This window comes from Sarcophilus harrisii, chromosome 1 (genome assembly GCF_902635505.1).
Source record: "Sarcophilus harrisii chromosome 1, mSarHar1.11, whole genome shotgun sequence".
Taxonomy (NCBI): domain Eukaryota; kingdom Metazoa; phylum Chordata; class Mammalia; order Dasyuromorphia; family Dasyuridae; genus Sarcophilus; species Sarcophilus harrisii.
The window spans coordinates 18439830-18452799 of NC_045426.1; the positions used below are offsets into that span (position 1 = coordinate 18439830).

The 12970-nt window shown below is 45.5% G+C and overlaps 1 protein-coding gene across 3 annotated transcripts in view; it reads right to left on the minus strand.

Moving 5' to 3' along the window:
- The window catches only part of DNAH12 (dynein axonemal heavy chain 12), a 133327-nt gene that overhangs the window by 6459 nt on the left and 113898 nt on the right, over positions 1 to 12970 (minus strand). For all 3 annotated transcript variants that reach the window (XM_031953093.1, XM_023498082.2, XM_031953085.1), the window contains 8 exons: positions 11233 to 11370; positions 9897 to 10130; positions 9200 to 9388; positions 7415 to 7518; positions 5971 to 6175; positions 3503 to 3640; positions 1920 to 2011; positions 899 to 966 (listed from right to left, as the gene is read on the minus strand). In XM_031953093.1, the coding sequence (XP_031808953.1) occupies positions 899 to 966; positions 1920 to 2011; positions 3503 to 3640; positions 5971 to 6175; positions 7415 to 7518; positions 9200 to 9388; positions 9897 to 10130; positions 11233 to 11370 (1168 nt within the window). The remainder of the gene's footprint in view (positions 1 to 898; positions 967 to 1919; positions 2012 to 3502; positions 3641 to 5970; positions 6176 to 7414; positions 7519 to 9199; positions 9389 to 9896; positions 10131 to 11232; positions 11371 to 12970) is intronic.

Consider the following 12970-nt stretch of genomic DNA (forward strand, 5'->3'; position numbering starts at 1 on the left):
GAAACAAAATTGGGGGGGGGGGGTCAGTGACACAAATATTTATAAATGAGAAAAAGAGTTTCCCAGCAGGCAGGGAATCTGAGGTGGGATTTGAACCCAGGTCTTTGCTAGCTCAGTTTTTGACCTGCTGTGCTAGGTCCTGTCCTTGGGAGGAGAAAATTAATGAGAAAAAAAAAAAGTCAGCTTAGGGCCTATTTAAAGATGCCTTCTTAGCCATTCAGTAAAGAAATGGGGGGGGGGGGGAAATGTGTGTGTAAACGTGGGGAAATTTTTCCAAACTGATTCTATATTTAAATGTATGAAAAAGCATGATTTTATCGTGATGCAGATCCAGAAGGAAGGCCTGTGAAAAAGTAATGGTGGGAAATGACTGTTAGGAAGAACGCAGCCATTTCGGGGGGACGGGGTCTGGGTAACTCTCACTACCCCTCCCTCAGACCACAAAGGTCGTATCCCGTGGCCCCTGGCCAGCCTTCTGGGGGGACACCACTAATGGGCTCTGAGGTGCCCACAAGTAACTGTCAGATCAGGATCCGGGAGGTGGGAAAGATGCAAAAACTCATGATTTTCAACATAAATCCAGGGGGGGAGGAGAAAAGAGGCCCTCTCCACTTTGGACACATTCTCCGGGATGCAGAGGACAGAAAGCAGAGCAGGTTAGCCCCCAAACACTGTCCCCCACAGCAGACATTTGGGCTGAAGTTCTAAGAGCCTCCGGCCCCCAAGCCAAGCCAGCAAACGTGGCCATGTGGCCGTCGACAAAGTTGTGCCGACAACTAAGAGCCAGGTTCTCCGTCTGTGGCTAAAAGTGCCCGTGAGAAGCTCTGGGGGTTTGGGGGGTTCTGGGAGAAAGACCCTCCCAGATAGTCTTCAGAACGTTGTGATTAGACATATTTACTTGGTTTTATCCATATGATGGGCATCGCATCAAAGAGAATTTTAGGGAGCTGTTCGGCGAGCTGTCCCCTGTCGAGAGAAATCAGAGAAAAGCCATGAGAAACACACGGAGAAAGAAGCTTTAAAAATGCAGCAAACACTTGGGGATTTTACTCTAATTTTAATAAGGAAAAACAGAAAACCAAGGGGCATGTTGGGCTCTGCTGTGGGTCTGATTTTGGTTTGGTTTTAAGGAGAAAGGGATGAGATAAATCAACTCAACAGCAAGCAGTTATTGACTGTAGCTATATTGCCAGGCTTGTACCCCGAGTGGCAGGAGAGCAAGAGGAAAAAAGGGAGAAAGAAAGAGAGGGAGAAGAAAGGGGGAAAGAGAGAAAAGACAGAGAGAGACAAAGAGACAGAGACAAAAACAGTCAAGAGACAGAGAGACAGAAACAAGGTGGGAAGGAGGGAGGAGAGAGAGCAGAAATTTTTTGTCCACAAGCCACTTACCTTCTCTTCCATCAGGGAAGACAACTGGGACATATTTAAGTAAATATAACATATGTATATATATATATATATATGCAACAGGACAGACGCTACATATAAATGTCCAGAGAGAGCCAGCATAAACACAAGACCATCATGGGGGAGGCTCCAGCAGCTTCACAAAGTTCACAGAGAACACAGAGTAGACTTGAGGTAATGCACCGCCCCCCCCGAGCTCTTGGGCCCAATGTGCTTGCTGGGGTTCCCCCCTTCCAGGGCAACTTTTGCCTCTTCTCCCCGTGCTAGACCATGGGCTCTCTGAGGGCAGGATCTACCTTGTGCCTTACTTTGTAACTTAGGGGCTCGATCCAGGGCCTGCACACAGTAGGCATTTAATAAATGCCTCACTTGGTTCAGCCACGTGGCCAACCAGTGGCTCCTCCCCCTCACTGGGAACCCCTCTGGTGACCCGCTTGCCGCCCCCCTCTCTGTGCCCCCACTACGCTGAGCTCAATGCCAGGTTCAGGGGAACAGCTGGGGTGGAACCTCACTTGATCCTGTCCCAGCGCGCTCCGTCCAGGTACAAGCCGTGGATGTAAACTCCGTCTTCGGGAGGGATATCCACAGTGTCGAAGGGAATCACCTGAAAGGACGAGCATGGTTAGGCGTGAGAGCGTCTGGAGCTTCTGTCCAAGCTTTAAAGTCTGATAAGATGCTGTGGCCCCCGGCCTCCGGAAAAGGTCCCTCAACTTCCCAAGATTTGTTCCTGGAAGGAAATTCTAGCATTGCTCTTAGTGCATCCTAGTGAACCGATGGATGGAGGATGGATGGAGGATGGATGGATAATTCTGACTTCACTGACAGACTTCCCTTTGCACCAGAGACAATTCAACGACCAAGGTGTGATCGGGTCTTTATTTAAGACAGCCAAACCAATTGTTAATGCTGTAAAGTTACCCATGTATATATCCTGTAAATAAAAGGCTATTAAATAAATAAATAAAAAAAAAAGACAGCCAAACGAATTGGCTTGTTTTGGATTTCGCAATCTTACAAAAAGGGGAACGTTCCATGTCTAACCCCATGCAGGAAGAGGGTTTGTAGTTAGAACTTTACAAGAAAGCCTGGGACCTACTCTTCTGCTCACAAGGGCAAAGCATTTCCAAAACAAAAATAAGCATTATCCATCTCTGGGAGCTCCGACAATTAGAACTCCGTAGGTTTCTTTGCTTTCTTGAGAAAGCTCCCTTAGATTTTTCCAGTAACTGGCTGAGTCTCTGCTGGCAGCAAATTCTGCCCTAGGGAAAGGGTAAATGCAGAGAACAGCCCTACTGTGTGCAGCCTGACCCCTAAAAAGTCCTGGTCCTCACCTCCGCCAGGCTTGGAAAGAAGGTGGGTGCTGGGGGAGCTTAGGAAACAGGGAGAAGGCAGTCCTAAGGCCAAGTCCTACCTAAATCGCCTTATAAGAATCAGTCACATGGGGCAGCACATAGTGGACAGAGTAACGAGAAGGATCCGAGTTCCAATCCAGCCTCAGATACTTGACACTTACTAGCTGTGTCAAACTGGTCAAGTCAGTCACACATGCCAAATAAATGCTGGAAATCACCATTATTCAGAGTCCAACTCCCTCATTTTACAGAAAAAACACTGGGGCTCAGATCTATTTGTAAAGTATTTAGCCCCATGCCTGGTACACAGTAGGTGCTTTATAAAAGCTAGCTATATGAGCTATTATCGTCCAAGGTGATTCCTTCTGAGCTGGGATGTGACTTTGGGTCTCCCTGACTCCCCCCTTCACACTACACTCTCTATCCCCTGAAAATATCAAGTCAAATTGTCTCGATCTCTCACATCTCTGGTGATAAATTACAAAAACCTGGAAAACCAGGGCCAGGGTGTTCTGAGCTGCCACTCCCACCACATAAAAGCCTCCGCCTGAATACTCGCAGTAGCTTTCACACAGGCCATCAGAGGCCACAATGCTTCCATCACAAGGACGACGTACGTGGAACACACGCTGAGTTTCGGGGATCCCGGGGACACAGAAGAGTATGGATGCCGGCTCGGGAGCCTCCCAGGACAAAACCCTATTCCCACAAACGTGATACACGATAGATCAGAGTCACTCTACCTGAAACTCGTATCCCAGCAAGTCGATGGGGATCGTATACTTCCGAGCAAAATTCTGCATGGCTCCAGTTAGAAAGGCCTGGGTGAAAAAGAAGCCCGAGAGCCAAAACACGGTGGGCTTGCCGACTTCGTACCAGATCTGGGGAGAGAAAGAAACAACGGAACAGCTTCCTCTTGTGACTCGGCCAAGCTTCGTCTGAGAATGCCTCGTCTCTTCACGGGCAGACTTTGTGATTCACCAACATTGGCCCCCCACCACTGGGGGAGGATATGCCCCTGGTCTGTGACTCACGGTCTTCAGGGCCACGTGACCTGGGGTGGGCTCCCTCGGGACCCCCGAGGCAGCGTGCCCGGCTACTGCCCCGGCTGCCTGTGTTTCTGTTTGCCCATCTCTCTAATGAGGGGGTATGATCACTAGGCACTTGGAGACCAGCTCAAGGATGTCCTCTGACCCGGGGAAATGTCACCGTGAATGTATCAGCCCTGCTCGTGTTGGCCGAGAGGAAGCAGCAGCATAAGGGTGAGAGAGACCAACACTTGTCACGTGGGTCTGGGGGCTCCAAAGGACCAACTGGTTAAGGGGGTAAATACTGTCCCCCAAATACTGATGATCACCCACATGCTGGATTATAGGAGGACAAGGATGGGAGTCACACCGGATGGGGATGGCGAGGGGTTGTAAGTGACATCCCCAGAGGAAGGGGCCACATCCAACACATCAGCAGGGGCTTAATCAATGCTTATTGACTGATGGACGGACGTCAGTGAGATCTAGCAGACTCTCAAAGAAGACAATTAAGAAAAACAATTAGCTGGGAAAAGAGCTATTTTTCATGAGATTTATATTTTTTGTACCACGATCTCCAGTGGTGGCTAATTTGGGTTTAAAGTTCTCCTCACCCCATTTTCAAGAGCCACTCTCTGACTCTTCCCCCACTCCAACTTGGCTTTACAGTGATGACATATAATCAACTTTATGTTTTTCTGTGATATTGCAATTATATATTATTATGTGACACAACAATAACATTTTGATATATCTATGGTTATATGGAATATAATTATATATAATTTACATAAGTTACATATAGAATTATGTATAATTAATATTTGTATATAATCAATTCCTACTGATCGTACGTAATTGTTGAATACTTCCTACATCCCATTTCTCTAACTGGATAATAAACTATGGACAGTGTGTGAGCTACCAACCGAAAACCAAGGAAGTGAAAAAGAGAAAAAACTGTTCTACCATTACAAGGAGCTCGCGGGATCATTTTAAAAGAAACGATGAAAGAGGAAGAATAAGTCTTTGCCAAAGAGAATTTAATATGCACTAGTTTAGCACATACTGTATACAAGTCGCTGTGCTAAGAATGGGGATGAAAGTAAAAGCTCCCTAGATGGGCAGACTCGATGTCACACAATTGGGAAGAGAAGAAAGAGGAGGAAGAGGAGGAGGAGGAGGAAAAAGAGTAAGAGGAGGAGAAAGAGGAGGAGGAGGAGGAGGAGGAGGAGGAGAAAGAGGAGAAGAAGGAGGAGAAGGAGGAGGAGGAGGAGGACTGAGCACAAGCTAAAGAGACCACGCTCCATGAGGAACGTCCACCTGCCCAGCCACTGCTCAGAGTCTACAGGGGAGGAGACACCCCCAGCCTGGAGAATGATGGGAAGAGCAAGAGACGGATGGAGGAGCAAAGGAGAGTGTGAACGGCAGAGGAAGGATCACAAAAATTCAACAAGCATTTCCATCTAAGGGAGCTTTCTCAAGAAAGCTCAAGAAAAATCTAAGGGAGCTTTCTCAAGAAAGCAAAGAAACCTACGGAGTTCTAATTGTCGGAGCTCCCAGAGATGGATAATGCTTATTTTTGTTTTGGAAATGCTTTGGATTGGTGTTTGGAACCAGGCGGGTTTTTTGGCCAGAAAACTCCAAGAATTTCCCCAAAATTTGGATGAATGAAATTCAGTTGAATATGAAAAGAATCTGTAGAGCTAGAGAAACTCCTTACCCCCAAACTATTAGGGAAAAGTTGAACCAGTGCCCAGATTGGGCATGTGTGAATGAGATAGTCTCAATGGCTGGGTCCATCACCAAGATCACAGAATCAAATGTTTTCTCTAAAATTTCATATATACCAAATTTATAAAATCCCAGATTCCATGCTTCTAGAAAGTGTTTTCTCTCTGCCTTTCTTTCTGTCTCTGTCTCTCTGTTTCTCTCCCTCTCTTTCTTTCTCCCCCTCCTGCCCTCCCTTCCTCCCTCTTTCTCTTCCCTTCCTTAAAAACACACTGACGTTTGGAATGCTCAGTGTGCACAAATTCTGGCCCTTGAAGACACTAAGCAGCTCCTGCTGGCTCTGAAGGTCCGATTTTTTCCAGGACACTGGCTGGATTCCCATTCGGACTCTCCCCCGACCGCCCCCCCCCCCACCCCCAACAGACCCATCAGTTAGGAGGCAGCTTCCTTACCTGTAAGAAGGCTAGCCTCAAGAGGAAGTCTGTGATGTAGCTGCCCAGGGGCTTGAGGCTGGGGTAGGAACGCTTGGCCCACGTTTCTGGCACCTTCCCCACCATCAGGCTGCTGCTCAAGGCCTCCAGCTCCGAGTCCATGACCACCAGCCCCTTGATGGCCTTCTCGAGGTTTATCAGCGAGTTACGGATTGTTTTAATCAGGCTAAAAGTTTAAAAGCCCAGTTGTCAATAAGTCTGGGTCCTAGTGAGCGCTGGCAGATATATCTGCAATGAGTCCCTGCCTTCCATCTCTCTCAGGGTTGGCTCTCACTTACATAAAGGGCCACTTGTCATCACTCTTTAAAGAAGGGATATTTCAAGTCACAATGGAGAGAGCACCAGCTCTACAATCAGGAGGATCTGAGTTCAAATCCCACCTGAGACACTTATTATGATTCCAGGCAAATCCCTCAACCCCAACTGCCTCTGAAATAAATCAATTCCTTCTTTCTATTGGGAGGAAACTGAGGTCACAAGAGGTTAGAAACCTAAGGTCGCCTGGATAGTAATAGCTTATTAGTAATAGTTATTATCATCCCCGTTAATATCAGTGGCGTGATCTCATTCTCCTTTCCCCGTGGCTATTATCCTCTTGTATTTAATTCAGTCCCATTGTGCACAGATGGAAGAAATGGCCACGCTGGAAGCCCTCTTTCTCTAGAACTCACCTTGGTCCCATCCCAATAACAGAAGGGCCGACACGGATGGCGTACATCTCATCCTCAGCCCACAGCAACTAGTTTTATTTGGTTATATTTTGAAAACCTTTTTTCATGGAGTTTAAAGACCATATATCAAAAATGTTATTCTTAATTTCTTGTGAATCAGTGTTATGGCCAGGAAGGGATGGGCAACATGGTCATGATGCTTCGCATCCAATGAAGATTATTGGCAGAATTCTCATGGGTGTCAGGGTAGGATTTATGGGAAGGAGTGCAGGCACTTATCATTATAAGTGATTAAGGAAAGTGAGCTTAATTTTTGCAGTGAGATGTCACAGTTTGCTTGCTGCATTATCAATTAAATCAAAAACTGAATATCAATAAATAAAATTAAATCAAAAATGAGTTATCAACAAAATCAATTATATATAATCAATTTTATATATATATATAAAAATCAGTATCAATAAACCTTGCTTCCTTTAAGATATAAAAAAAGGTGTCTGTCTACTTTGGTAAATGGAGTCTCTGTGGGGGGAGAGAGTCCAGCCTCAGTAAAACACAGTCCAGTGTTTTATATTTCTTTTTTTTTTTTTTTTAAGATACTAAGTTAAAAAATTTATTTATTTTTAAAATAACTTTTAAATAACTTTTTATTGACAGATGTTTTATATTTCTTTTGGGTTTTTTAGGCAAGTATCTAAAAAGCTGCAATCAGTAAGAATATAATTGTTGCTTACTTGTTAAATCTCTCCATTTCCTGCACCAAGACCGTATTCATGCTTTCTTCATATCTCACGGGAAACTTCCACAAGGCTGACTCAATGTCAAAGTCTAAGGGGAGCTAGAAGACAAGGAATTTGTAAAAGGTAAGTGATTCTCTGAGCCTTATCAAGGTGTTTTCTATGTCATTAACTCCCCTCCCAGAACTGAATGGAGGATTTGGCTGGATCTTGTTCCCATTTACCATCCTGGCCAACCTATCCATTTTAAGAGAGTGGGGAAACTGAGTCCCATGGAATTTCAGGGACTAGTCCCAGATTGCCCCGGAAATGAAACTAAGTGCTCCAGAGTAGGGATTTCTCAGCTTTTCCCAGTCACCACCCATTTTTACCTGGGAAACTTAATCCCAGGTATAGAGACATAAAAAAAAAATGTTTTTTATTTTTTTTTACTGATAATTTTATTTATTTGCTGATAATGAATCATAATTTCACGATCCCCTCATTCAGTTACATGACCCCACAGGGAGTCACACCCCACAGATTCAGCAGCTTTGCTCCAGAGGATCTTTGCACAGCTCCCCGCTGCCTTCATGGGTTAAATAACCAGACTTTTATAAACTTTTTAATTCAGTGAATTAAACGTTGATAGATCACACAAAACAGACAATCACATGGCCAAGCTTGGAGTCAGGCAGACCCGGGTTCAAATGAAGCCCCGGACACAACCTCTGTCTGCCTCGGTTCCTTCTTCTGTAAAAAAGGATCATACTAGCCCCTCCCTCCCAGGCTTATAGTAAGGATCAATGAAATCAGTATCTGTGAATATCTTTGTCTATTTCACCTGTGAATATACCTTAAGGTACAATGTAAATGCCGTTATCACAGTTCTGAGACTCCGGAGCTAGAGCTGGAAGGACCCAGCCTTATCCTCTCACAGACAATGGGCCTTGAGGGCCAGGGTCAGGGCAGCCTCGGCTTCCCCAAAGCACCACATGCTACAAGGGCCGGGAGAGATCCATGCGGAGGATCCACAGGCAAGGAAAGGCTCTTGTAGGCAAATGAATCACATTTGTTGTGAACATCCATTTTATCGCCATCATAATGGCAGCAGCTGGCTTCTGCTTAGTTTTCTCACTTGTAAAGGGCTTTACAAATACCTCATCTGGTCCCCACCAGAATCTGGGAGGTAGCTACTGTTATTATCCCAAATTGACAGGTGAGGAAACTGAGACAGACAGAGCCTCGGTACTCAGGGGCACAGAGAGCTTGTTTTAAGCTGTTTAGGCCCAAAAATCCCATATGAGAAGCAAAAATACCTGCTCTGTGCAAGGCCCTGGGCTAGAACCACAAAAAGGAAAAAGAAAGACAGGAGATCCCGCTTCAGGACCATAGGGCCCGCTATGTGATCTGTATGCACAAAGATAAAATAAATGTAATGTGCACCTACAGAATCATAAAAGTTTAACAAACTGAAGCACAGGGAGGCTAGCGGAATGTTCTCAGGTCGGGGATCTGGATTCCAATCCAGCCCCTAGCCCCTCCCTGGGCCTGGGTCTGCTTGTCAGAGAATGGGGCAGTGGGCCTTCAAGACCTTCCAGATCCTTCCAGCTCTCTGGGAATCGTGTTCCTCACCACCATCACCCAGCAGGCTCCTCAGAGATGGGCAGGGCTCTTCGGCCCCCAGTCCTGCCCTGCTCTGCCTCAGGTGCAGGGGCAGGAATCCAGGTCTGCTCTGCTCCCCGGGAAGGGGCGGCGAGAACCAAATCAGGGCGGAGAGCCCCGGGCCACTCCCTCACCCACCTTGCCCAGAATATCTTCCGTGATTTCAGACAGGGCGGTGTCGGCGCTTCCCGAAGACCCCGACTGGGTGGTTCCCCCTTGGGTTAAGAGCAAAGACTCAAAAAGGGTCTTGGTCTGGTGCAGATCCTTGGAGATGTCCACATTTTCGTGCAGCCCGAATATCTCCGGGTGCTGAGTGAATGGGAGTTTCTGCACAAAAACAGGTCAGGACACAAGATCATTCACGTGACAGAGCTTTACTCCAAGAGAGCAGCAGTCCCAAACATCGCTCTAAGAAAGCTTTTCTAATGATCTAACGATAAAGATAAAAGTCTTTTTCTAATGATTCTAATGATACTGGAACAAAAGGAAGGAAGAAGAGTACTACCACTCATACAGAGCTTTAAACCACCCTGGCAGGGGGACTATCAGTGTTCCCATTTTACCAAGGAGCAAACTGAGGCAAACAGCGGGGAACCACCTTGCTCAGAGTCACACAGTGAGTGTGACCATATGGTCTCAGTGATCTGAAACCATATTTGAACTCAAGATTTCCTGTATGAAAATACTACCCCCCAGCCTATGTGTCAGGTTCTGGGTGTGATGTGTGGGAAACATGGGATCATATCCGGCATCCAAACCCCCCATCAGCCCAGAGTTACCTTAATAAATTCAATATAATCTGGCACCTAAACCTCCCATCAGCCCAAAGAGTTACCTTAATAAATTCAATGTAATCATCATAGTTACTCCGAGGAGGGGCGTAGTAGTTTCCACTGGGAGAAAACATATAATGTGGGTTCTCGATGATCTCTCGATTGTAAAAATCAGCCAGGATGGTGAGCAGGAGGCGCCTGTCCCAATCATCAGTCACTCGTCCGCCATAGTTACACTCCCCCGTGAGATAAGTGATGGCTTCAAATGGGACTGACTCATACTCATTCACAAATAGCTGGAATCCAGAAAAAATGAGGACACTTGAAAACCTCCGCACCTGTCTGAACTGTAACTTTACACTTTCACTTGCCTAGACTTATTTGTTCCAAAGGGGTTTCTATTTTGAAGGAAAAGGAGAATCGATGAGTAGTGAAAGAGATGAAAGAACATGTTAATCAAACTTCTAGAAATACACAGATGAAACAAATTCAAAAGGAGACAGACAAGTCAAATAGTCTTGTTACTAATGTATTAAATGTAAAATTTTGTTTATTTTCAATCACATCTGAGTCTTCACGACCCTATTTTGGATTTTCTTGGCAGACATTGGAATGGCTTGCCATCTCCTTCTCTGGCTCATTTTACAGATTAGGTAACTGAGGCAAACAGTTAAGTGACTTGCCCAAGGTCACACAGCTAGTAAGTATCTGAGCCTGATTTGATCTCCGCAAGAGGAATCTTCCTAACTTTAGGATAGACATTCTGTCCACTTTATCATGTAGCTGCCCAAAATTTAATATGTCTTTAAAAAGCCAAACTGAATAAATAAAAAGTCCTTCCTATGTCACAGCTCTATTTGCTCAGTAAAAACAACTCCTAAAGATCCAGAAAAGAAAGTTCTTTATATAGATATTACTTAACACTTTCAAATGACTCAGAAAACAACATCATTTTATCAATGGAACTAATAATAACAATGACTAATTAGCAGCATTAATTATGTGCCAGGTGAGCATTTTACAATTATCATCTCATTTGGTCTTTGTAACCATTCAGGGAGGCAGATGTTATAATTATCCCTGTTTTATAGACGAGGAAACTGAGGGGTCCAAGGTCATACACCCAATAGTGGCTATGGCACATTTGAAGCCAGCTCTCTCTGCCCCTCCATTAATGGATCAGTGACCGTTGGAGACCTTGCACCCCCAGCCTCTTTGCATGAACCCTCAGGAAGAGTCTCTAACGGGATGGACCGGTGCGGGGGGGGGTTTCCATCGAGGTACCAGGCCCAGCTCCTCCAGTCCCATTGGAAGGACAAGCTCGCCTCAGGCTCAGCCCGTCTCCCAGACCACATTTTTGCCTGAATACAGCTCCCCAAATAGCAGAAAGCACCTTACCTGCAGCTGTCGGATACTGATGCGCAAATCGGACTCGTTAAACCCGTACGGGATGTTCCACCCAAGAGGGCCGAACTTCTTCCTCTCCTGGACAAGGGCATGAAAAAAGCAAACTCCAAAAAGCAGCTTCTCCCACACCTGCAGGCCAAAAGAAGCAGACCAAGTCCTGAGCCCCGGGGACCCTCCAGGCCTCCCAACTCTGCCCTCGCTAGTGTGTAACCACCCCTCGGGGGGAGAGGTAATGGAGCTCAGGACAAGCCCCTCTAACAGTGGGAGGAGCGCAATGTGAGAGAGAAGGCGACAGGCAGCTCCCGGCTCTGTGACTCTGCATGTCTGGGGCCTGCCTGGGGAAAGGATGGAATCCCAGGTCCAAGCCCTGGCCGGCCAGGGAACGTGGCTGTTTCTGTTTATATCTCAGCACAGAGCCGGGCACATGGGGACACTCCACGTTGATCGACTTAGTGGTAACCCATCTTTAGTCCTGCTCAGGCCCTGAGCTCCCCTCCTTTGAGAGGGGTCAGACACATGAAAGGACCAAAAAACCATCACTGGGCCAAAGAGATGCTTAAAGAACATGTTCATTTTGTTTGCCATCTCTCGTACTCCTGAATGGTGTAGTGTGGAAAACCCCAGTCTGACTTGCACTCCTGAATCTTAAATACAGCAGAGGATTCCCATCACTTAGCCGTGGACAATCGCTGACAAGGCAAAGGAGGAGCCTCCTCAGAGTCCTCCAAAGCTTTCCAGATATAGCTCACATCATGATCCTCCCAAAGGCTTGTGTGATCCTCCCTCCACAGCTAAACCCCTCCCACCCTAACTTGCCTCAAGTTTATTTTGTGTCTCTTCTGTCTGGGCATGTACACATACACATATATAACAGAGAGAGAAGTGTACACACACACACACACACACACACACACACACACATGCACACAAGCCATCTCCAAGCCTAAGTTTTTCTATAATTCCAATCAGGTACCACTGGACCTGGAATCAGGAAAACCAAAGTTCAAATCTGACACTTACTAGCTGTGTGAGCCCAAACAAGTCACAATTTTTCTTTGCCTCAGTTTCTTCATCTGTAAAACGGAAATAATAACATCTCCCTCTCAGGTTTGTTGTTAGTATAGTAGATAATGCTTGCAAAGTGTTTTGCAAACCTTCAAAGTGCTATATAAATGTCAGTTATTATTGGTAATAGATTTTCTTAAAGTAGAAGACAGCTGTCAGTCTTTTGAAAAATTATATACTTAACCTGTTCACTCTATTCCCTTAACCATTCATATTTTTTCTTAAAAGTTTCTTTTTAAAGTGTTTGAAGTGCTAGATAGATAGATAGATAGATGGATAGATGGATGGATGAATAGATAGATAAATAAATAGATGAATGGATAGATGGATAATCTCCTCATCTCTGCCCACTCAAATCCCATCTTCCACAGGAAGCCTTCCCAACCTCTGTTAATTATTTCCTATTTATCCTGCACACAGCTTGCTTTGAATGTGTTTGCATGTTGTCTTCCTTGTTAGACTGTAAACTCCTTGAGGATTGTTGCCTCTTTTTGTATATACTCATCATTAGTACAGGGCCTGGCACATAGTAGACACTTAATATTTATTGATGGATTAATATAGCAGCAATAAGAACCACACAATAGTCCCCAGAGCTTTAACCATAAAAGAATATTATCTTGATCTGTCTTAGGACCATTTCCATATGAGCGCATTGAAAAGA